Genomic DNA, 26,723 nt, shown 5'->3' on the forward strand with positions numbered 1-26,723 from the left:
CACTCACAGACAACTGGAGGGCTTCTGAGATCTGGTGACTATCAGGCCAATGGAGGACGTCATGGAGAAGAAAAGATGTTTGTGGCTGCTCTCTCCCTGCACCCAAAAAACCTTGGAAGGCAAGTCAGAAATGTGTGAAAGATATGCTGTGCCATTTGCCATGGAATTGGACAGCAGTTCTTTTCCTGTCTCCCTACAACCTCTAACAATGGCTTTGGCATTCCATTTCTCTATAGGACAATACAAATATATTAAGTTTTTAAAAATGTTTCTCTGTCAATGATTTCATCAGGGACACCGTATGAGATTTGGGTGGCACATTTTGTAAACCCATTTATTCAAGAGAAGACCAAAGGCTTTTATGAATTTTTTATCTGTGGGTATATATATGTATGTATATGCATTAGCATGTAGATTACACCTAAAGAATATGTTATGACCCAATTTTTTTTAACCCTAGAAGTGCAAGGGTGGTTTACCTGTATAAGGTTACCAATGCAATTCACCACATTAATAGAAAAATGGAGGGAAAACAATTCTATGATCATCACAATTGATGCAGTATAAGTGTTTGATGAAAATTAATCGATATTCAAGACAGCAAACTAGGAATAGAATGGAACTTACTCTGATAAAGTATATCTACAAAAAAGCAACGTAAACAGGTTGAAATGGAGAGGATTTTTCATTTCCTTTTGGGAAAAATGCCGATTATCACCTGCTTTAGTCAAGACTATTCTGGCCAGGTTTGTTCAATGCTGCAAAATGAGGACGGGTTTAAGGTTTAAGCCAGTAGAAACTGTTGAAATTCAAATATAATAGTATATTTTGAAAAGCAAAACTAATCTAGATCTAAATTTGTGGAATTAATATGCATATTTAGAGTAATTGTGGGACAGAAAATCTATATATAGACATTCTATCTCTACATACATCCTCAACTAGACAATAAAAATCACAAACCATGAATTTTCAATAACATTAAATACCCACAAATAAATTTAACAAAAAATGTGCAAGTAGAAAATGCAACTTTATTGACCGAACTTTAATAGTCAAATACAGAAGATAAGAGCAGCATAGATGGTTTCTGTTTATCTTCTTTCAAGCAAATGGTTCCCCTTCACCTATAATATAAACATTAAAACATTAAAGTTACTTAGCAGAACTTTATTTCGATGACAGGAGAGGTATACAAAGTTCACTGCAGTTGTAGTTTTATAAAATGGACTAAAACAGGAACACTAAGGGCGACCTTTGGCTTACCTTCAGTTAATCCTCTCTAGAGACTTTATAGACTTTTCAGGCACAATACCAGTATTTTTAAAAACACACTACTCTTCCTAGTTATACAAGAAAATAAGGACACTGAGTTCAGAACAAATGAAATCAATGGAACCTATCAGAAGGTAGTTTTCAGTAGAAGGCAAAACTGTACACATTCAGTAAAATAAAAAGCACCCTAAGAACAAAATACACAAAAACTGAAACAAAAAATCCCAAAAAAGTATCATTTAAATGCATTGGTTTGAAATAATATTCCAAATATAGGATAGCTAAACAGTTGTTATCTCTGTTACTGCTTAAGTGAAGTAAATAAAATGGCCAGTATTACATTTGTTTCTTCTCTACTGTGGAAAAGTGTAGACATTTTCATTTGCTCTAATTTATCCCTGATATGGTGGTTTTAAGTCGGTTAAACATCTGTCCCCTTTCTTACTTGTGGCCCTCATGTAATTCTAAACGTTTCTTTTCTCCCTGGAAAGCATTCCAGTTGCTATAATACATTATATGGTGACACTAATTTTAAGCCATTACTATCACTGGCGACATGGTGACATCAAAATGTGAAGCAGAAATAGGTCTGTTTCTCACAGCCACACCAAAAAAAAAAAAGAAACAAAGAAAGGAGAGAAGAAAAGGGAGAGCAAGAAGGAGTATGAGTGAGAGAGAAAAGCAAGTAGGAAGACAGAAAGAAAATCTGGAAAAGCAGATTTTTTTGTTTCTAAATGGTAATGGCTTTTGAGAGAAAACTCTGAACAATTTCAAAAGTTCATCCGCGGTATTTGTGATGTTTAGTTATTTAGTTACTGTGGGGTATGTTAAATAATATGTTTTTCTACCCTACTAGCCATTTCATCAATATTCTGAAAATATTTGAGTTCCAGATTATACTGTTTTAATTCTGTAATATACTAACTGTTAGTGTCTTGTTCATATTTCTAATTATGTGTACTTGGGCTTTGTCCATTTGCTTCACAATTATGTAAATTGAGAGGAATGGACTGGCAGTTTGGGGTTGGCAGATACAAACTATTACATTCAGAATGGATAAACAACAAGGTCCTACTATATAGCACAGGGAACTAATGTCCAATCACCTGTGATAAATCACAATGGAAAAGAATATTAAAAAATGTGTGTGTGTATATATATTAAAAATTATGTAAACTAGCACATTGTCTTTATTTATTAGTTGAGTTTATTTTCCTCTTCCTAACACTTCATACCTGTCTTTTAATAAGTATCTTTTTCTTTTTCCCTTAGGTTCATTCGGTTGCTCTTTCTCTTACCTTTTATGTTGGATGTAGGATTTTATATTTATGTACCTTGTAATTTATGTATTTTTCTTTTTAAATACCACACTTATTTAGGGCTAAGATTTTTCTATGAGAACATTTTAATCATGTTCTGTAGTTACTTGAAAGTCGTCTGAAAGTTGTATTTTCATCTAATTGTTCAAAAGGAAGGGAAAAAAAATGTAAAGTGAAAATATTTAGAAGGCTAATACACTGTAAATTCTTCCCTAACTATGAAGTTCCTCCTTTAAAATCAGAACCATGGAATTTATTGTCAGCAAGTTGGAAAACACGTATGTGAAAGATACTAAGTTGATTACGCGGGAAGAACTAGAGTTACAATTTTTGGCCTTCAAAACTTTTTAAACTCATGTACCAAAGAGGAAAAATAACATACTTGATACAGTTAGAGATGATTATATCATGAGGCTCAGATTTTTATTAGTTCTTTAAGAGCGAGAGTGGGTATATGGCAAAACCTTCATAGTATATTAAAATAATGATCCTCCAATTAAAATAAGCAACTCCCCCCCCCCACCCCCCACAAAAAAAAGACCAAACGTGGGGGCAGGTAGTGTGCTTAGCATATGTATCGTACTCACACCTGCCTTGAATATCACTGACTAAATGCACTCTCTCAACTTGATCAGCCACAGAAACAGGAAACTAGACTATCTTTGGGCATTTTATTATTCAGTCATTTCATGCTTCCCTGGGGAAACGATTTAAAATGCAACTATTTTTTAAAGAGCTAGAGAATTTAACATACATCAAGCAGAATGTTGGCTCATTTTCTTTTTTAAAAAAATTAATTAACTGATTTTAATTGGAGGCTAATTACAATAGTCTGGTGGTTTTTGCCATACAGTGACATGAATCAGCCACAGGTGTACATGTGTCCCCCGTCAGAAAATGAAATCTCAATCCCCCTGTTAGAATTTGACTCAAGATGATATTTTATGATAAATACATCATACAAAACAGAGTATTCTTGTATGCATTCCATCAAAGAGAATCAGAGAATGCAAAAATTAGCATTGAAAAATCAGCATCTTCATGTATCTGTTCTGAATTCACAACTTACATGAGTAAAGCTGAGTTTAGAAGTTAAGGGATTTCACAGAATCACATACATTATGCTAAAGCTGGTACTAGAACCTACTTGGCTGCCTAAGCATATTTCATATAAACTGATATTTATTACAAATGCATTCTATATTTGCTACAAGCAGAAATTATAAAAGAACCTGAAAATTATTAGCTGTTGCTTAAAGTACTTATACTCAAGAGAAGAAAACGGTTTCCTATTTTCAATTCGATATGGGTTTGATCCTGTCTGTTTCTTTATTTGTGTCTGTAAGTCAGGCACTCAGGCATCTGGGGTCTGAACTATCTTTCAAAGAATATGTGAACTCTATTATTAAAATAATAATAATGTTCCCTTTATATTAGTAAAGATATAATATTCTGAAAAACAGAAACCACATAAATTACTTTCTGAATGGATGACATACCTGCTTCTGGCACTTCAACAGGCTCTGTATATGATGCAAACTCCTCCCTGACATCAGGACCATCTCCACCTTCACCCCCAGTCTTTGCCAAAGCCAATTGCTGGAGATCAGCTTCCAGGCCAGAATCTTTAAAAAAAAAAATGCATCAATTCAGCTGTAAAGCATACAATATAAACAAGGGAATGATGATATTCATTCCCTCGGTGTTATGAATTAAAAGCCTTAGGTTAGTATGCTAAAAATGTGATGAATAAGAACCTCAGGAGCATTATTCCGGGAATGTTTTGCTGGAGAAAAAGGAAAGCAGAATTTTCCGAATGTTATTACCATTTTCCTTTTCCAGGGTTGTCCTCAGACAACTTAGTTGCCCCCTTCTCTTTGTCTTGAAAACAAGGGAAAATTTGAGCGACCACACTGACCTGCCAACTATACTCTCCTCAGTTTTTTAGGAACTGTCTGAAGTCCTTTTCTAATGTTTCCTTTCCTCTTCCTACTGGTTATGTCTTAAGGCATGAGGCACAGATACACTTTACCTTCAAAGGGATCCTTCTCCTCTTCTTCATCACGATTCACTGGATCCTCTCCTTCCTCCTTTCTAGGTGTGATATCCTGAATCTCAGCTGGTGGTTTCTCTTGTTGAGGTTGCTCAACACTGGGCTGCTGGTCCTAGTAGAGTGTGCATGCAAATAAAAACTTTTGTTGTTAACACATCTAATAGCATAAATATACATAATACATACATGTATCTGAGCATAAGTAAACCTAACAACATTTTCTCAACACAATTCTATGTACTTACTTTTAATAAAGTTACTCTTCCCACAGAGAAGAGTTAGCTCCCATAAGAGTTACCCAGGAAGACTTTGAAAGTTATTTAAATCTATGTTGGGATGGAAGTATGCAGCCTGTTGTTAATTAGCAGGAGGAGGGAGTCACTGGGCACATTTCCAGGGAATTTAACAGTATAATCATCCAGGCAACGCCAGACTATAATATATCTGGATCAATGTTCCTTCCTAAGACAAATTCTCACCCTTTATCAGCATGGAAGACCACTGCATCTGTACTACTTAACATGATTTTCTCAAAAATAAACTTGTGCTAATAGAATACATCAAATGGTAAGGTTACTCACAACCACAGGTTCATCCACCTGGGAGCAATCTTGCTTTGTAGGTCCCAATGTTGATGCCGCTTGCTCACTCATATTTCTCCCTGAAAGCAGAATATTGTGACTTAGAAAATGTATTTAAGAGTACAGCTACATTTGATCACTTTTATGACCTTATGTTGACTTATTTTTTTTTAATGTGAAAATACTTTCAAAAGAAAACTCTGGTTAAGTATGAGTGTACATGCATTTCAATTACACCAAATACAGTCGCTTGCAAAGCCATTTGTGTCTTTGCGAAGCTGGCAGAGAAATCACCTGAAGGTACACAAGAAGGCTGAATGTTTGGGAGGACGTTTGATTTCACAACAGAATTCTCCATCATGAAGATATTTAGTGAAATGCTGCTAGGAATTTAAAAGCTCAGGACTACTGCTCATGTCACACTCCTATTCACCAGACCTATTTTCCCCAACTCCCTTGGAATTCAGTTGGAACACGAAGAAAGGCTCAGTCTTTACAGCCTGACTATGGCGATTTTCTCAGTGTCTGGGGCTGAGGTGAGGCTGCATACAGAGCAACCGGTCCACTTCTCTCTCGGCACCTTACCACAAAACCCGAGATACAGTCACAACCCCACGGCGGTCCGGTTTCTAGGCCTTTCCTTAGATCGCCCACCCCGCCCCCTCCCCAGGTCCCACTGCCGGCCCCAGAGTCTGTGCTCTGTCGTCAGTTCCAGGGCCCCAGTGAACCAGATATCTCAAATAGCACCCCAAGTCTCCCCCCACCATCATCCTACCCCCTGCCCTCCTCTGCCCACTGCCCTTCCTCTTCGGCCACCAAGGCAAGAACTATGGCGTCGCAACACTTGTGAGGAGAAAGATGACTACCTTGAGGGCCTTCCTCCTCAAAGGCCCTAGATCACACTACTCAACCCGCGCAAAACTTGCTGGCTCCCCCTCACACGCACACACACTTAAACTCCAGACAGGACAGATCTGTTAACCTACCTCGTGAGTCTCAAGTAGTGAGAAAGAACCGGGACTGAATAAACAGACCCGTCTCAGGCCCAACGCTCCTCACAGAACGCTCAGGAAGGCGTATGCGCACCAAGGCGCATGCGCAGCAACGGATGCGCACGCACACACTGCGCGTGCTCACTGAGTTGGGCGTGTGCGGTGCAGGTTGCCGGAGAAGGCAATGGCACCCTACTCTTGCCTGGAAAATCCCATGGATGGAGGAGCCTGGTGGGCTACACAGTCCATGCGGTCGCTAAGAGTCGGACACGACTGAGCAACTTCACTTTCATTTTTCACTCTCATGCATTGGAGAAGGAAGTGGCAACCCACTCCAGTGTTCTTGCCTGGAGCATCCCAGGGACGGGGGAGCCTGGTGGGCTGCCGTCTATGGGGTAGCACAGAGTCGGACACGACTGAAATGACTTAGCAGCAGCAGTGCAGGTTGCGGTTTTCCCACCATTGAGGTGGAGTCCTGGAACCGCAGGGTCTCTGGAGGATGAGAAAGGGGCTTGAAGACTATATTTTTTTCCTTCCAGTGCAGTCTTTCTTATGCATCCACAATCTGTGGTGATAGGTAATCCCAGGTTACCCTTAGTGGAGAATGTGTCTCGGAAAGACAGTCATGACAGAAATAGATATTATGTTTTTTCGTTCTTTTTTCTTTATTCTGCTCTTCAGCAGTTATTTCCACCATTCTGTCTTAGAACTCACTTATTTGTTCTCCTGCTTCAGTGAGTCTCATATTGATTTCTTCTAGCGTATTTTTCATTTCAGTTATTGTGTTTTCAACTTTGTTTGTTTGTTCCTTATTTCTTCTAAATCTTTGTCAAACATTTCTTGTATTTTTTTAAATCCATACCTCCATTGTATTTTCAAGATTTTGGATCATCTTTAATATCCTTACTAAATTTTTTTCCAGGTGGTTTCCCTATTTCCTCTTCATTTATGTGGTCTTTTAGGTTTTTTTACCTTGCTCTTTTGTCTGTAACATATTTTTTGTCATATCATTTTTTTTTTTTTGTTAGGTGGAACTGTGTTCTCTCACTGATTGATTGGCCTGAGAATTTTAGCACTGGAGTTTGCAGGCAGTTAAGTAGGGCCAGGACCAGGTGTTGAGATGTGGCCCTCCAGGAGCCCTCACTCCAAATAGTATTCCATGAGGTCTGAGTGTCTCTGTTAATCCAGCAGTTTGGACTTGGTCCTCCCACCACAGGAGGTCAAGCTCATGAATCAAGATCCTTCAAGCTGTATAGCACACCAAAAAGTAAAGGAAAAGAAATGTGGAAGACAATGACAAATAATAAAAAATAAATAAGAAAACTAACAGGTAAATTAGAAAAATTAAACATATAAATGAAACAATCACTGGAAGGTAAGACACAGCTACACTAGCAAAATAGGGAAATTTTTAAAAAGGTAGAAAAAAATCTTTGCTGTAAGGGCAGGGCTTAGGTGTGGTGGAGCTCAGGCAGGATGGGCTTAGGCAGGGGTGTGGCCTATGCTGAGTGTGGCCTTGGAGGGGGCCCCAGAGTGCCTCCAGTTTCAGAATACAGAGGAGTAAGCCCCAGGCCTCAGCAGGTTCTTGGAGGTTGAATGGCAGGAGTAGGGGCAGAAACACCAGGTGCATTCCTCCATAACCCCAAAGGTCCTTCCCCATCCCCACAGATCCCCTCGAGGTAAGAGCGCCTCTCCAGGTGTGGGAACTTTTCCTCCCCTAGCTGCACCTCAGAAGCACTGATCCCACCTAGCCTGCACATCTCCTTCCCCCTCGCTTCCCCCTTCCCCACACCATACAGGGTTGTCTGGGTGTTCTTCTGGTCCGCCTGGGATTCAAGGCTCCTTGCCAGCATCCAGTAGGTGCCCAGGATGTTTCACTTTCTTGATAGTGTCCTTTGAAGGATAAAAGTTTTAATTTTGATGATTCCAAATTGCCTATTTTTGTTTCTTTTGGTGCTTGTGCTTTTATATCATATCTAGGAAATCGTTGCCTAATCCAACATTAACATTTACATCTCTGTTTTCCTCTGAGTGCTTTATAGTTTTAGCTCTTATATTTAGGTTTTTGATCAATTTTTAGTTAATTGTTATATACAGTGTGAGGTGTAAGTCTAAACTGATTCTTTTGGTTGTGAACATCCAGTTATCCCAAGACCATTTGTTGAAACGTTATTCTTTGCCATTGAATGGCCTCTGCACCCCTCACAATAATCAATTGACCACAGAGATATGGTTTTGTTTCTTGCATCTCCATTCTATTCTGTTATCTGTCTATATACAATCCTTATGTCACTACCATTGAAGGAGGAAACAGACTGAACCGGCTCCATCTTGAAAGCAGGACTGCATCTTGGGCTGGACTGTGGACTTTGAGCTATATGCCCAGTACCTATGGAAACGACATACCAACTGGAAAACCAGAGCCCCTGGGTGGAAGAGCCCCAGGTCTCATACCTAGACTCCCCATCACCTAAAAGAATACCCTAATTATCTGTGTAACTGAAGAGAATCATAAATTCTACTATGCTTATTGGGGTATGACCACAGGCCTATTGATAATTGTCCACTGTTAACTACCTAGGCTTAAGGCATATGAATCACGGGTTAACTTTGATTATATCTTTCTTTTCCTTTGTTCAGACTAATTTCAGGGAATTTGGGGAAGTGGGCTTGGGCACATATACTTAGGGTATACAAGGTTTTCGCAAAAACTGGTCTGGGTCCTCGGCCAAGAGGAGACTCTGCCTTGGGTGCTCTGATGTAATAAACTGCATTCCACTATCTGTATTGTCCTTCTGAGTGAGTTTGTTTCCTGGAACGCGTGGCTACAACACCATATAATGTCTTGATTATTTTGGCTTTGAAGTGGGTTTTGTAGTTGGGAAGTGTAAGTACTTGTTCTTTCTTCACACTGTTTTGGCTATCCCAGGACCCTTTCAATTCTTACAATTCTAGGATCAGTTTGTTGAAATCTGGGGGGAAAGAACAGTTTGAATTTTGATGGGGTTCTATTAGGGGAGTACTGCCATCTTAACACAATAGGAAGTCTTCCAATCCATAAATGTGAGATGCCTTTCCACTTATCTAGACTGTCTTTAATTTCACCCAGCAATGTTCTGTAGTTTTTATTGTACAAGTCTTGAATGTGTATAGAAATATATCTGCTCTTTGTATATGACCTTGTAGTCTGTAAACCTGTTGAGCCCCTGTATTGGGTCTAATAGTTTCTGTGGGGAGAGGGTGATTCTTTAGGATTTTCTATACACAAGATTATGTCATCTGCAAATTGAAAAGTTTTACATCTTTTCCAATGTAACTTCATTTTATTTCTTTCCCTTGCTTAATTACCCTGTCCAGAAGCTCCAGAACAATGTGGAATAGAAGTGGTAAGAGATGATATCCTTCTATTGTTCCTGATTTTCAGGGGAAGTCAGTACTTCTGCCTTTCATCATTAAGTACGATGACAGCTGTGAGTTTTTCAGAGATGTTTTATATCAGGTTGAAACTGTTGCCTTTTACTTCTAGTTTGAGTCTTTTTATCTTGAAGGGACGCTGAATTTTGTCCAATGCTATTTATGTAGGTACTGAGATGATAATGTGGTTTTTGTCCTTTATTCTGTTGATGTGGTGTATTAATGTATGGTTGTGAGAGCTGGACTATAAAGAAAGCTGAGTGCCAAAGAATTGATGCTTTTGAACTGTGGTGTTGGAGAAGACTCTTGAGAGTCCCTTGGACAGGAAGGAGATCCAACCAGTCCATCCTAAAGGAGATCATTCCTGGGTGTTCATTGGAGGGACTGATGCTGAAGCTGAAACTCCAATACTTTGGCCACCTGATGCAGAGAGTTGACTCGTTGGAAAAGACCCTGATGCTGGGAAAGATTGAGGGCAGGAGGAGAGGGCGACAACAGAGGATGAGATGGTTGGATGGCATCATCGACACAACAGCCATGGGTTTGGGTGGACTCTGGGCCTTGGTGATGGACAGGGAGGCCTGGTGTGCTGCGGTTCATGGGGTCGCAAAGAATTGGACACGACTGAGTGATTTCACTTTCACTTTTCACTTTCATGCATTGGAGAAGGAAATGGCAACCCACTCCAGTGTTCTTGCCTGGAGAATCCCAGGGATGGGGGAGCCTAGTGGGCTGCCGTCTATGGGTGACTGAAGTGACTTAGCAGCAGCAGCAGTATTTTACTAAGAATCTTTGTGTCTATATTCATAAAAATATTGGTCTGTGGTTTTCTTTTCTTGTGTTGTCTTTTTTGGTTTGGTTTGGTATCAGGGTAACAATGGCCTCATAAAATGAAGCAGAAGAATTATCTTCTTTGGGGCTTCCCAGGTTGCACTAGTGGTAAAGAACCTGCCTGCCAATGCAAGAGAGGTAAGAGATGCGGGCTCAATCCCTGGGACAGGTAGATCTCCTGAAGGAGGGCCTGGCAACCCACTCCACTATTCTTGCCTGAAGAATCCCATGGACAGAGGAGCCTGGAGGCCTATAGTCCATAGAAACGCAAAGAGTCAGACATGACGGAAGCAATGCGTGCACATTAACTTCCTTAATAAAGTTATTCATCCTTATTTATATTTGAGTGACCTTGGTTAGTCAGTATTTTTCAAGAAATGTTCTCATTTTATCTAAGTATCAATGTTTTGGATAACATTTTTCTGCTCTCCTTTCTTAAATAGTTTATTGAAGCAGAATTGATATACAACAAATTGTGTATATTTACTATGTACAATTTGATGAGTTTGGGCATATGCACAATGATAATATCATCACCAGAATCAAGATAATAGACATATCCAACCCATCCTAAAATTTCTTTGTGTCCCTTTCTTTGTTGGTTTTTTTTGTTAAAGTGTGTGTGTGTGTGTGTGTGTGTAGTGAGAACACACTTTTAGATTTACATTCAACAAATTTTGGGTCTTCCCAGATGGCTCAGTGGTAAAGAAACACCTGCCAATTCAGGAGACATAAGAGATGCAGGTTCGATTCCTGGATCAGGAGATCCCCTGGAAGAGGAAATGGCAACCCATTCCAGTATTTTTGCCTGGAAAATCCCATGGAGAGAGGAGCCTGGTGGGCTACAGTCCACAGGGTCACAAAGAGTCCAATACGACCAACCATGCAAAAAATTTTGAATAACATTTTTTAAATCTTCCTTCATTGTGCATTTAATATCTGAGAGCTTTGTATCGATGTCTCCTATGGTATTACTGAAATTGGTAATTAGTGTCACTCTTCCTTCTTTTTCTCTCTCTTTTCTAATCAATCAGGCTATAGGTTATTATCATATTAATCTATTCACAGTATCAGCCACTGGTTTCAACTGAATTTTTTGGTACTACTGATTTTCTGGTTTCTATTTAATTGATTTCTGCCAAGATGTTTGTTAGTCTTTTTTTGCTGGATTTAGGTTAAATTTTGTTGTATTCTAGTTTCTTAAAGGGGATTATTGATCTTCGAATGATAATTGGCGTTTTCCCTTTTTTAATACAAACATTTAATGCTATAAATATCCCTCTGTGAAGCTTTGGCATCACCTCATAATTTTGATATATTGTATTTTCTATTTCTCCTTTGATCCTTGCATTAATTTGAAGTTTTGTTCAATTTACAAGCAGTTTGTGATTTTCCAGGTCACTTTCCATAGTTAATCTTTATTTTAATTATTTTTTTGGTCAGGAAATATATTTTGTGTGATTTCAGTCCTTTTGAACTTAGTAAGGTTTTTAACTGGCATATTTGGTTGAACTTCCATATTCACTTCAGAAGAATATGTATTTAGTTGCTGTTGCTCAATAAATGGGCTTCCCAGGTGGCGCAGTGGTAAAGAATCTGCCTGCCAACGCAAGAGAGGCAAGAGACGCGGGTTCAACCTCTGGGTCTGGAAAGTCCCCTGGAGTAAGAAATGGCAACCTGCTCCAGTATTCTTCCCTGAAAAATTCCATGGACACTACCGTCCACGGGGTCTCAAACAGTCAGACACAACTGGGACTGGGCACGTTCTATAAATATCAATTAGGTCAAGTCGGCTAATAGTATTGGTCAAGTCTTCTATATATTTTTTCATTGTGTTGCTCACTTACTGTATTAATGGCTGAGCGTGAAAAGTGAAAGTCTTCAACTACAACTGTGGATTGTCTGTTTCTCCTTTCCATTCTATCAGATTTTGGCTCCTGTATTCTGAAATTGCATACACATTCCTGACTATTATGTCTTCTCAGTGAATTGAATTCCCTGTCATTATGTACTGCCCTTTATCTTCCATAAAAATCTTCATTCTGAAGTATAGTTTTATGATGTTAATTCAGCCTCTCCAGCTTTCGTTTGATTTGGGATTTGGAGGTATAAGTATTTCCACACATTTGATTTTAAATTATTAGCTTATTTAAGGTGAGATTATTTTTTTACCATACCTAATGTGATCTGACAAAGAAGGTCTTTATTTTTTATCTGGCTTCATGGGTCTTTGCTGCTGCACTCAGGCTTCTCTCTAGTTGCAGTGTGTGGGCTTCTCTTGCTGCGGCACAAGGGCTTAGTTGCCAGACCAAGGATCAAATCTGTGTCCCCTGCATTGGAAAGCAGATCCTGAACCACTGGACAACCAGGGGAGTCCCGCAGAGTAGGTCTTATAATTGACGTGTGTAGGCAACTTACAATTAGAAGGTAAATCATTCAGTTTTAAATCTACTATCTGGATATGCTTTTCTTTATATCACGTATATTTTTTAGTGACAAGCTTCCCGTTTCTTCTCCTCATTTAGATTGGTTATTTCTTTATTAGTCCATTATATTGCCACTATTGGCTTTCTAGATATACATCTTATTAAAAATCTTTCTAGGGAATTCCCTGGTGGTCCAATGATTAGGATTCGGTGCTTTCATTGCCACGGCCCCAGGTCCAGTCCCTAGCCAGGGAACTAAGATCCCATGAGCTGCATATATAGCCAAAAAATTCTTTCTAGGGTGCCTCTAGAGTTTACAATATGCATTTTATACTTCTTACAATATGCCTTCAATTAGTATTATATCCATTTCTTACATAAGAGCCTTTAGTTCACTTCAGTTCAGTCACTCAGTCGTGTCCCACTCTTTGCGACTCCACGAGTCGCAGCACACCAGGTCTCCCTGTCCATCATCAACTCCCCGAGTTCACCTAAACTCATGTGCATTGAGTCGGTGATGCCATCCAGCCATCTCATCCTCTGTCGTCCCCTTCTCCTCCTGCCCCCAATCCCTCCCAGCATCAGAGTCTTTTCCAATGAGTCAACTCTTCGCATGAGGTGGCCAAAGGATTGGAGTTTCAGCCTCAGCATCAGTCCTTCCAATGAACACCCAGGACTGGTCTCCTTTAGGATGGACTGGTGGGATCTCTTTGCAGTCCAAGGGACTCTCAAGAGTCTTCTCCAACACCAGTTCAAAAGCATCAATTCTTCGGCGCTCAGCTTTCTTCACAGTCCAACTCTCACATCCATACATGACCACAGGAAAAACCATAGCCTTGACTAGACGGACCTTTGTTGGCAAAGGAATATCTCTGCTTTTGAATATGTTATCTAGGTTGGTCATAACTTTCCTTCCAAGGAGTAAGTGTCTTTTAATTTCATGGCTGAAATCACCATCTGCAGTGATTTTGGAGCCCCAAAAAATAAAGTCTGACACTGTTTCCACTGTTTCCCCATCTATTTCCCATGAAGTGATGAGACCAGATGCCACGATCTTCGTTTTCTGAGTGTTGAGCTTTAAGCCAACTTTTTCTCTCCCCTCTTTCACTTTCATCAAGAGGTTTTTAGTTCCTCTTCACTTTCTGCCATAAGGGTTGTATCATCTGCATATATGAGGTTATTGATTTTTCTCCTGGCAATCTTGATTCCAGATTGTGCTTCCTCCAGCCCAGCCTTTCTCATGATGTACTCTGCATATAAGTTAAATAAGCAGGGTGACAATATGCAGCCTTGATGTACTCCTTTTCCTATTTGGAACCAGTCTGTTGTTCCATGTCCAGTTCTAACTGTTGCTTCCTGACCTGCATATAGGTTTCTCAAGAGGCAGGTCAGGTGGTCTGGTACAATGGTGTATTTCCCTTTCCTTCCTGCTATCCTTTGTGCTACTGTCTTCTACATTTTATTTTTACATGTGTAACAAACACCACATTGCGCTATTAATATTTTGCTTTAGACGATTATCATTTCAAGACATTACATATTTTTAAAATGTGTATTTATAAAAAGGTTTTCACCATTTCCAGTATCTTTGTATCTTTGTATAGATACAAAGTTGCTTTTGATATCATCTGCCTTTCCCTTAAGAACTTTATTAACAAACTTTAGAGGGCACATCTGTTAGCAATGAATATTCTCAGATGTTTAGTGTGATAATCATTGGTTTAAGTATTTCCACTTCATCTTCATTTTCAAAAAAGTATTTCTACTAGTTATAGAATTCTGGATGGCATCAATTCTGATGAGAATTTTTTTGCCTTTCTTAATTTTGTTCCTGTGTATGAAACGTGGCTCTTTGTTTCTCTTTCTGCCACTGCTGATGTCAAATCAGAATCACTGCTGATGTTTGAGTCAATCTTCCCATTTGTTGAGCTGACCTTCAGTTATTTTCTGGCTACAGCTATTTTCAATCCAATACAATTTTTTACTATATGCTAGACATGGAGAATTTTACCTTGTTGGGCTCTGGATTTTAGGATAGGAGTAATAGCAATAATGATAATTCCTTTCAGTGATGTTGGGATTGATCCTGTGATGCATTTCAGATGCTTAGAAGGAGATTTATCCTTTTCAGGCTTGATTTCAATCATTGTTAGACTGGACAAGAGCAGTCACTAATCTAGGGCTAATTAGCCCCACTACTGAGGTAATAAGTTGCTGAGTAATGTACAAGACACCTGCATATTCTGAGTGTTTTCTTCCCTCTGGCAGGTAAGAAGAACTGTCTCCATCCCTCTGTGAGCTCTGGGATTCCTCCACCCAATCCTTTTCCCTGGTTGTTTTCTTAGTCTTAGGTGCATCCCCCACACACATAAGCTGATCAGAATGTGGGGGGGACTCCCAGAGAACCCTGTGCAAATGTCTGTAGTGCTCGATCCTGTGCCGTCTCTCTCTTTCTCTCTCTGTGGTCCTCCCTACCTCCATGCAACTTCACATTCTGTTAACCTGTGTTCCAAGAATCCTACAATATATTCAGTTGCTCAGTTGTGTCCAACTCTTTGCGACTCCATGGACTACAGCACACCAGGCCTCTCTGTCCCTCACCATCTCCCAAAGTTTGCCCAAGTTCATGTGCATTGCATCGGTGATGCCATCCAGCCATCTCATCCTCTGATGCCCTCTTCTCCTTCTGACCTCAATCCTTCCCAGCATCAGACAGTTTTCCAGTGAGTCAGCTGTTCACATAAGACGACCAAAATACTGGAGTTTCAGCTTCAACATCAGTCCTTCCAACGAGTATTCGGGGTTGATTTCCCTTAAGATTGACTGGCTTGATCTCCTTGCTGTCCAAGGGACTCTCAGGAGTCTTCTCCAGAACCAAAGTTTGAAGGCATCAATTCTTCAGCACTCTGCCTTCTTTAGGGTCCAGCTGTCACAGCCATACATGATTACTGGGAAGACCATAGCCGTGACTATACGGACCTTTGTCGGCAGAGTAATGTCTCTGCTTTTAACCCACTAAGTTTCTCAGAGCTTTCCTGCCAGGAAGCAAATGTCTTCTGATTTCATGGCTGCAGTCACCTTCTGCAGTGATTTTAGAGCCCAAGATGGGGACATCTGTCACAACTTCCACCTTTCTCCCTCTATTTGCCATGAAGTCATGGGGCCAGATGCCATGATCTTAGTTTTTTTAATATTTGGTTTTAAGCCGGCTCTTTCACTCTCCTCCTTCACCCTCATCAAGAGGCTCCTTAGTTCCTCTTTGCTTTCTGCAATCAGTGTTGTATCATCCGCACATCTGAGGTTGTTGATGTTTCTCCTGCCTATCATGATTCCAGCTTGTAAGTCATCCAGCCGGGCATTTCTCATGATGTACTCAGCGTATAGATTAAACAGACAGGGTGAGAGCAGAAAGCCCTGTCGTAGTCCCTTGGGTTACTCAAATATTACATGAGTACGGGGCTGGAGAAAGATTTCATTAGTGTATCAGTACATGGACTACACAGGTCATCACTCCACATTCTCTGCTTCCAGGGCCTACCACAGGGGTTAGTTATTGGTGCCTCCCTGTTCTCTTCAAACACGTTTCTCTGTATTTAAAACACACACACACACACTCACACAGAAGAGGCCCCGCTTTGGGCTTCAAAATGCTTTTGCTTCCCCTCCCTCAAATATTAACAACACGACCTGAACAAGTTCCCTCTGAGACAAGACAAGGATTTTGTAACGATTTTTCACCCTGATAGATGCTGCCACAATGCTGTCCGTCAGTGGTGCAGGAGAAGGAAAGCTTGTTTACTCCCTCCTCACATCATTCTTGGAGCAGACACTCTGTTACAGTTAACAAGAGGAAAACTTGTTAGAGTTTAAAGGTCTAAACGTAGTCCTTTGCTCATCATGGAGTTCACCAGTTGTGTAGGAGGGAGATCGAGCAGGGTTAGAAATGCAAATGGAGAAGGCAATGGCACCACACTCCAGTACTCTTGCCTGGAAAATCCCATGGACTGAGGAGCCTGGAAGGCTGCATGCAGTCCATGGGGTCGCTGAGGGTCAGACACGACTGAGCGACTTCACTTTCACTTTTCACATTCATGCATTGGAGAAGGAAATGGCAACCCACTCCAGTGTTCTTGCTTGGAGAATCCCAGGGACGGGGGAGCCTGGTGGGCTGCCATCCATGGGGTCACACAGAGTCACACACAACTGAAATGACTTAGCAGCAGCAGCAGCAGCAGAAATGCAAATAGTCGGGGCCCATCCAGGGCCAACAAGACTCAGTGAAAAATGGCTCCCCATGGGTCTCACCTCCTGGGGGTGCTGGAAGATGTGGTGTGAGACTGGAACACTCCATTGTGCCTGCAGAGATGGGAGGCACCACCACAGGAGGTGGGAGGTACTACAAGGGAGAGAATTCCATTTGGCAACAATGCAAGTCCTGCATATGGAAGGACAAAACGTCCACCACAGCCAAGGTGACCAACCTCAGCCTTTGACACAGATAGGGAGGCTGCTATCTTGGCGACCCAGGCCTCAAATCTGGACCGAGGGGAATCCCCTTTCTCACTGACACATCCCCAGTCAGTGGCTGCTTTAGTGAGGTCACTCTAGGAGTCAGCTGGCATCCGGGGGCACGTCTCTGAGTTTTAGGTAATCATTCTTCTGAGTTGCAGTGTCCTAAGCACTTCTAATCAAGCTGATCACATGGACCACAGCCTTGTCTAACTCGGGGAAATTATGAGCCAGGCTGTGTAGGGCCACCCAAGATGGACAGGTCATGGTGGAGAGTTCTGACAAAACGTGCTCCACTGGAGAAGGTACTGGTACACCACTTCAGTATTCTTGCCTTGAGAACCCCATAAACAGTATGAAAAGGCAAAAAGATATGACATTGAAAGATGAACTCCCCAGGTCGGTAGGTGCCCAATATGCTACTAGAGAAGAGTGGAGAAATAACACCAGAAAGAATGAAGAGACGGAGCCAAAGCAAACACAATGCCCAGTTCTGGGTGTGACTGCTGATGCAAGTAAAGTCCGATGCTGTAAAGAACAATATTGCATAGGAACCTGGAATGTTAGGTCCATGAATCAAGACAAATTGAAAGTGGTCAAACAGGAGGTGGCAACAGTGAACATCGACATTTTAGGAATCAGTGAACTAAAATGGACTGGAATGGGCGAATTTAATTCAGATGACCATTGTATCTTCTACTGTGGGCAAGAATCCCTTCGAAGAAATGGAGTAGCCTTCATAGTCAACAAAACAGTCTGAAATGCAGTACTTGGGTGCAGTCTCAAAAACGACAGAATGATCTCTGTTTGTTTCCAAGGCAAACCATTCAATATCACAGTAACCCAAGTCTATGCCCCAACCAGGGATGCTGAAGTTGAACAGTTCTATGAAGACCTACGAGACCTTCTAGAACTAACACCCCCAAAAGATGTCTTTTTCACCATAGGGGACTGGAATGCAAGAGTAGGAAGTCGAGAGATACCTGGAGTAGCAGGCAACTTTGGCCTTGGGGTACAAAATGAAGCAGGGCAAAGGCTAACAGAGTTTTGCCAAGAGAACGCACTGGTCATAGCAAGCACCCTCTTCCAACAACACAAGAGTAGAGTCTACACATGGACATCACCAGATGGTCAATAATGAAATCACATTGATTACATTCTTTTCAGCCAAAGATGGAGAAGCTGTAAACAGTCAGCAAAAACAAGATCAGGAGATGACTGTGGCTCAGATCATGAGCACCTCATTGCAAAATTCAGACTTAAATTGAAGACAGTAGGGAAAACCATTAGAACATTCAGGTATGATCTAAATCACATCCCTTACGAATATACAGTGGAAGTGACAAATAGATTCAAGGGATTAGATCTGATAGACAGAGTGCCTGAAGAACTGTGGACAGAGGTACGTGACATTGTACGGGAGGCAGTGATGAAGACGTTCACCAAGAAAAAGAAATGGAAAAAGGCAAAATGGTTGTCTGAGGAGGCCTTACAAATAGCTGAGAAAAGAAGAGAAGCTAAAGGCAAAGGAGAAAAGGAAAGATATAACCATTTCAATGCAGAGTTGCAAAGAACAATAAGAAAGCCTTCCTCAGTGACCAGTGCAAAGAAATAGAGGGAAACAATCGAATGGGAAAAACTAGAGGTCTCTTCAAGAAAATTTGTGATACCAAGGGAACATTTCATGTATATATGGGCATAATAAAGGACAGAAATGGTACAGAGCTAACAGAAGCAGAAGATATTAAGAAGATGTGGCTACAATACACAGAAGAACTATACAAAAAAGATCTTCATGACCCAGATAACCATGACGGTGTGATCACTCACCTAGAGCCAGACATCCTGGATGCAGAGTCAAGTAGGCCTTAGGAAGCATCACTACAAAGAAAGCTAGTGGAGGTGATGAAATTCCAGTTGAGCTATTTCAAACACTAAAAGATGATGCTGTGAAAGTGCTGCACTCAATATGCCAGCAGATTTGGAAAACTCAGCAGTGGCCACAGGACTGGAAAAGGTCAGTTTTCATTCCAATCCCAAAGAAAGGCTATGCCAAAGAGGACTCAAACTACCCCACAACTGCACTCATTTCACACGCTAGTAAAATAATGCACAAAATTCTCCAAGCAAGGCTTCAACACTATGTGAACTGTAAACGTCCAGGTGTTCAAGCTGGATTTAGAAAAGGCAGAGGAACCAGAGGTCAAATTGCCAACACCCGTTGGATCACTGAAAAGGCAAGAGAATTCCAGAAAAAATATCTACTTCTGCTTTATTGACTACACCAAATCCTTTGACTCTGAGGATCACAACAAACTGTGGAAAATTCTTAAATAGATGGGACTACCAGACCACCTTACCTGCCTCCTGAGAAATCTGTATGCAGGTCAAGAAGTAGCAGTTAGAAATGAACAGGGAAGAGTAGACTGGTTCAAAAGAGGGAAATGAGTCCATCAAGGTTCTTTATCGTCACCCTGCTAATTTAACTTATACGCAGAGTATATCATGAGAAACGGTGGCCTGGAAGAAGCACAAGCTGGAATCAAGATTGCCTGGAGAAATATCAATAACCTCAGATATGCAGATGACACCACCATTATGGCAGAAAGTGAAGAGGAACTAAAAAGCCTCTTGATGACAGTGAAAGAGGAGAGTGAAAAAGTGGGCTTAAAACTCAACGTTCAGAAAACTAACATTATGACATCTGGTCCCATCACCTCATGGCAATTAGATGGGGAAACAATGGAAACAATGAGAGACTTTATCTTTTTGGGCTCCAAAATCACTGCAGATGGAGACTACAGCCATGAAATTAAAAGAGGCTTGTTTCTTGGAAGAAAAGCTATGACCAAACTAGACAGCATATGAATAAGCAGAGACATTACTTTGCCACCAAAGGTTCATCTAGTCAAAGCTATGATATCTCCAGTAGTCATGTATGGATGGGAGACTTGGACTATAAAGAAAGCTGAGCGCTGAAGAATTGATGCTTCTGAACTGTGGTGTTGGAGAAGACTCTTGAGAGTCCCTTGGACTGCAAGGAGATCAAACCAGTCAATCGTAAAGGAAATCAGTCCTGAACATTCATTGGAAGGACTGATGCTGAAGCTGAAGCAGCAATACTTTGGCTACCTGATGCGAAGGGTTGACTCAGTGGAAAAGTCTCTGATGCTGGGGAAGATTGAGGGCAGGAGGAGAAGTGGGTGACAGAGGATGAAATGGTTGGATGGAATCACTGCCTCAATGGACATGGGTTTGAGCAAACTCCAGGATATAGTGAGGGATGGGGAAGCCGGGCATGGTGCAGTCCATGAGGTTGTAAAGAGTTGGACATGACTGAGCTACTGAACAACAACAATGTGAAATGTTTCAATCCCTGATAGCTCAGCTGGTAAAGAATCCGCCTGCAATGCAGGACACCCTGGTTCAATGCTGGGTCGAGAAGATCTGCTGGAGAAGGGATAGGCTACCCACTCCAGTATTCTTGGGCTTCCATTATGGCTCACCTGGTAAAGAATCTGCCTGCAATGCAGAGACTGGGGTTTGATCCCTGGGTTGGGAAGATCCACTGGAGAAGGGAAAGGCTACCCACTCCAGTATTCTAGCCTGGAGAATTCCATGGACTGTATAGACCATGGGGTCGCAAAGAGTCAGACACGACTGAGCGACTTTCACTTTCAGCAGGTGTAGTAGTTGTTTTCCCCCGTCTTACTCTCACTTGTCAAGCTTTCTATTTCAAACAACAAGAGGAACTTTTCCACACACTCCCTGCCTGCCCCCAGCTCTAAAAGCACTTCCCAGGTGGCACAGTGCCTGCCAGTGTAGAAGACAGGAGGACATGGGTTAGATCCCTGGATTGAGAAGATTCCCAGGGAGAGGCAATGGTAACCCACTCCTGTATTCTTGCCTGGAAAATCCCATGGACAGAAGAGCCCAGCAGGGTGAAGACCATGGTGTCACAGAGAGGCAGACAGGACTGATCACCCATGCACCCACCCCCACCATTCGGGTGACTTGCTCCCAGTGTGTTCAATGCACTCCTGCCTGACACACAACTAACTGCAGGAAGACTTCAATTACTTTTGCAAAGGAGAGGCTAACAGGCATTCGTTTACATTTTGGAATGACAGGAAATGTTGGGAAAAGTTAGAATGGCCTTGTCGTTTTCCCCTTGGGGTGTGACCTCCAGTTCCCCTGCCCTTCTCAGGTTGGAAGGCTTCCCCAGACTTCAGGCCACCAGAGCTGAGCCAAGGGGCCTCACCAGCGAGCAGGGCTCAGAAGCAGAGGCAGGTTTGGGGAAAGCAGACATGTCAATGACAAGGAAGGTTTCCCAGGGCTGGGTGTACAGTGGGGCTCCTAGCTGACAGCTTTGCTGTGGAGGTGATGATGTTCTGCAGGTTTGGGAATAAGTTAAGATGGAGAGAGGGGCAGCTTTATGTCACACAGAGGATATATTAGGAAACAGCAGGGTGTCCCTGCTGCATTTTGTCAGAGTCACAGAAAAAAACTCGTCCTCCACAATGGCATTTCCACCACTGTGCCTGAGGGAGACCTTCAAAACAGTAGCAAGAAACTGGCCCCCACGGAGGGCCTCAAGGAAGGCAACCCCATACCTCAACGGTCTAGACAAGGAAGCCTGGTTAACGGAAGCAGCAGTGGACGACTTCACAGTCAATTCAGATCGATCAACCTCTCACTTTCTTTCTAGACAGCTGTCAGATGGAGACATCAGGAGGTCACAAACACCTCCTGTCTGAAGCCTGGCAAGTGACAAAGTATCTCAATTGAGACATAAATGCCCAAGTGGCTCAGGGTTTCAATCCCTGCAGCACAGGACCAAAGACAGAGCAACCTCCCTCTGGGACCCTGGTCTCCCACCAGCTGTGCAGCATCAGAGCCTGGATCCAGACTCACAAATACCCCAGGGACCTCACACTATGGGTCACAAAACCCAAATTTCAATGATACACTCAGCCAGATACGGACCAAGGAAACAGCAGCTAGCAGACCTCACTGCACTGAACACCCAACACCAAACAATCCACCAAACTGAAACTCCTGGAGACTCGATAAGTGAGGTAAGATACACGAAATCAGCTGAGATGAAATTTGAATACAGGCCGACATGCATTTTAGCAACTTCATAAGCTGCCAAGGAGAAACCCGATATCTCAGAGACCTCACACCCTGGACACAGAAGTTGCAATCACACAGCTCACACCATAGGACACAACCACACCAACTACACAGAGCACTGATATGGTGAAGGCATACAGCTCTTTCACAGTGTTCCATGCAGCCACCACAGAGACCTCAGACCATGGTACCCCACATCCTACAAACCCCAAAGTTCACAGCCCAAGACATAGTAAACCCCTGAAGGGTTCAGCACCCTCAATCCCTGGCTCACACACTTATCTCCAGGTCAGAGATGGCACACTCAGGGTGCAGAGCCACCGATGGGGCAGATACCTCCCATGCTTTGTCAAATACACTTTGTGATGTCACAACCAAGGGTATGGACACCTAGGGTGTTCACGTCCCCTGAAATCCCTACATGGATCATTCCTAGTTGTGGACTTGATGCTCTTCTAGGGAACTGGACATAAGGAGTCCAGCCTCTTGCTTAGACTTCCCACCCTAGAAATGGTGCAAGATGCCAGTAAAGGCACATTCACTCCCCTGCCCCACTGAGGCCAGTGTGAACTGGTAAAACACCTTTGCAGGGGCCTGTGGCAGCACCCATCAGAATTTACATTCCATCCTGCCCTCACCCTCAGCAGCATTTGCCTTCATGGAAGAGGGACAAGTGTCAGTCCTATTCTGTGATGCCTCCTTGGCGTTTAGAACAGCGTCAGGCACATGCACATAGTAGGCACTCTATAGAGATGTCTGTTTAGGCAAGGAAGTCTTTGATCCAGCGGTCTCCCTGCTGTGAATGTGCCTTAGGGAGATATTCCCACATGCTCAGAGATGTGTGTACAATGACAGCAAATTTCTAGGGGAAACTCTAGAGCCCATTGATAGTCAGTGACCATTTGTTTCTATTTTCATTCATTTCTTTCAACTGTGTTTTGTCATTTTCAGTGTACAAATCTTACACCTCCTTGGTTAAATTAACTCCTAAGTATATTGTTCTTTTTATTCTATTATAACTGGAATTTTCTTACTTATTAGGAGTATTCACCACTAGTATAGAAATACAGTTGAGTTTTGTATATTGAAGCTGGTGACGAATTCGCAGGTGTGTACACAGCTGTTTACATGTCAAACATACCACAATAAAGTGGTTTAAAAAACAGAAATGAAAGCAAAATAAACGCATTCCCAAATTACAAGAAAAAGAAGAAAAAAAAAAAAAAAGAAAAAAACCTCAGGGAATTTGTTGATAGAACTGCCTTACTAGAAAAAAACTAAAGGAAGTTATTCAGGCTGCAATAAGTGAATTCAGATGTGAATTAGAATCCATGTGAAAAAACAAAGAGCACAGGTAAAGGTAATTATGTAAACAAAAGTACTTTATGAGTTCACATTTCACGCCTTTCTTCCTGTATTTAAAAAGCAACTGTCTAAAACAATATCACATAAATTATTGTTGTGAATGTGGTAGTTGCTCAGTCGTGTCTCACTCTTGGCAACCACATTACTGTAGCCCGCCTCTGTAGGCTCCTCTGTCCAGGGGATTCTCCAGGCAAGAATACTGCAGTGGTTAGCCATTCCCTTCTCCAAGGGATCTTCCTGACGGAGGGATTGAACCTGAGTCTCCTGCATTGCAGGCAGATTCTTTACTATTTGAGCCACCAGAGAAGCCCAATTAATGTTGGGCCAATAACATATGGAATGTAATATATTTGCAGTAACAGCACAAAGGGGGTGGTGTGAGCAAAGCTGTATTAGGTAAGGAAACAAGCCAGGATGGTGTCAAATCCACACGAACATATACAAAGTATCAGAAACCATGACAAGGAAGGTTAATAGAACAGAAGTTGTAAACATATACCTGATATTCTGCCTCATATCAGGTTTTCATAGACATAACATTATAGCAATATAATAATGATAAGAGTGTATTGATGGGATGTACTCTTTATAGATCTACTATTGGTGACAACACGAGGAAAAGATGGAAATTGGAAAAGAGCAATATAGGAGTAAGGTTTCTATATCTCATTAGGATTAGTATAAATTTCAAGCTGATTGTGATACAGTAAGATGCTCATTAGTGGCATTAGTAATAAACAACTTACTTTAGAAAAGGATATACCCATCTGAATGCAGAGTTTGAAGGAACAGCAAGGAGAGATAAGAAAGTCTTCCTCCGTGATCACTGCAAATAAATAGAGGAAAACAATAGACTGGGAAAGACTAGAGAGATCTTCAAGAAAATTAGAGCTACCAAGGGAACATTTCATGCATATATGGGCACAATAAAGGACAGAAACGGTATGGACTTAACAGAAGCAGAAGATATTAAGAAGAGGTGGCTAGAATATACAGAAGAATTATACAAAAAAAAAAAATCTTAATGACCCAGATAACCACGATGGTGTGATCACTCACCTGGAGTCAGACATCCTAGAGGGTGAAGTCAAGTGGGCCTTAGGAAGCATTACTATGAACAAAGCTAGTGGGGTAGCTTTTTCACTGACTTGATGGACATGAGTTTGAGCAACTTCCGGGAGTTGGTGATGGACAGGGAGCCCTGCCGTGCTGCATGCCACAGGGTCACAGAGAGTCAGACACGACTTAGCGACTGAACTGAACTGAAGTTGTTTATGGTAGCCTATAGCTAAGGAAATAACTTAAAAATAGTGGAAAAATCAGTAAAGAATTTAAAATGCTACACTAGAAAATATCCATTTAATGCAAAAGAAAGCAGTAACATGAGGACCATAGAACAAAATGACATGAGACAGAAAAACATACTGGCAGATGTAAGTCTGTATCAACATTAAATGTGAATAGATAAAACAATATGACCACAAGGCAGACATTGAGAGACCAGTTTAAAAATAAAAACAAGATCAGTAAAATTAAAATATATATTAAAAAAATAAAATTCAACATTCAAAAAAATAAAAATAAAAACAAGATCCAACTGTATGTTGTCTACAGAGGACACAGTTTAGAGTCTAAGATATGTAAATTACCGCGTGTGTGTGTGTGTGTGTGTGTTCAGTCACTCAATTGTATCCAACTCTTTGGGGCCCCATGGACTGTACCTGCCAGGACCCCTGTCCATGGAATTTTCCAGATGAGAATACTGGAGCGGGTTGCCATTTCCTATTGCAGGGGATCTTTCAGACCCAGGGGTCCTACCTGAGTCTCCTGCATTGGCAGGTGGGTTCTTTACCACTAGCGCCACCTGGGAAGCCTTATATGACCCAGCAATTCTACTCCTAGACAATTTTACCCAAGAGAAATGAAAACGTGCTCACACAGTGGCCTGTACTCAAATATTCCACACATGTATTCCTAGTAGCCACACGTAGAAACAACCCAACTATTCAATAACTGGTATACAGATGAAAGAAAAGCAAAAGAGTATACCTGTACAAAGGAATACTACATGGTAATAATAATAAAGAACTACTAATGCATGCAACAGCAAGGATGTGTCACAACTGTGCAAAAACTGTGAGAAACCAGACACAGAGGGCTACATATTATATGATTTCATGTCAATGGATTTCTGGAAAAGGCACAACTATTCACACAGAAATGTATCTGTGGTTGCCAGGGCATAGGAGTGGAAGAAGGAGTCTGATGGCAAATACCCCAAGGGAGCATTTTTGAACAATGGGCCATTTTCTACATTTTTATTGTGGTAGCTTTTACAGCACTGTATACATTTGTCAAAACTCTACAAACTGTAATGCTTTAAAGTGTTGGCTTTTATTGTACTCAAATTATACCTCAATACTTTTTTTGAAAGGAAAAGGAACATTTAAGTATTTAAATATTGGTTATTGTATCCATCTAGACCATGAGCTCAAAAACATAAAAATCGTATTTTGGAATTCTTCCCAGACCTGGCCAACTTCTAGGATTCCCCATGATAGTTTCATACTCTTATGACAGAACACACAAACTTGGTCTTAACCATGTTTTCGATTCCCTCTTCCTCACCTCAAGTCCAAATTCTTGCTGAGTTCTGTCCATCTTTGTAAACATCTAATGTGTCTACTTTTACCCACGTCCACCACATCTGCTCTGGTCCAAAGCCTCCCTCCATTTAATTCTCAACGCCCCTTCTAACTGGTCTCTTACATCCACTCAGTGTGTTTGTCTCCCTCTTCCCACCCTCTCCCTCCTTCTCTTAC

General features: G+C 41.5%; 1 protein-coding gene across 1 annotated transcript in view; it reads right to left on the reverse strand.

Moving 5' to 3' along the window:
• Positions 1–1,014: 1,014 nt before the first annotated feature.
• Positions 1,015–26,723, reverse strand: part of LOC112582025 (P antigen family member 3-like) — a 461,263-nt gene continuing 435,554 nt past the window's right edge. The window contains exons 4-5 of the mRNA XM_045164541.1: positions 4,094–4,219; positions 1,015–1,127 (exon numbers count right to left, since the gene is read on the reverse strand). Of these exons, the coding sequence (XP_045020476.1) occupies positions 1,105–1,127; positions 4,094–4,219 (149 nt within the window). The 3' untranslated portion in view covers positions 1,015–1,104. The remainder of the gene's footprint in view (positions 1,128–4,093; positions 4,220–26,723) is intronic.

The sequence above is a fragment of the Bubalus bubalis genome, chromosome X, assembly GCF_019923935.1.
Source record: "Bubalus bubalis isolate 160015118507 breed Murrah chromosome X, NDDB_SH_1, whole genome shotgun sequence".
NCBI classification, from domain to species: domain Eukaryota; kingdom Metazoa; phylum Chordata; class Mammalia; order Artiodactyla; family Bovidae; genus Bubalus; species Bubalus bubalis.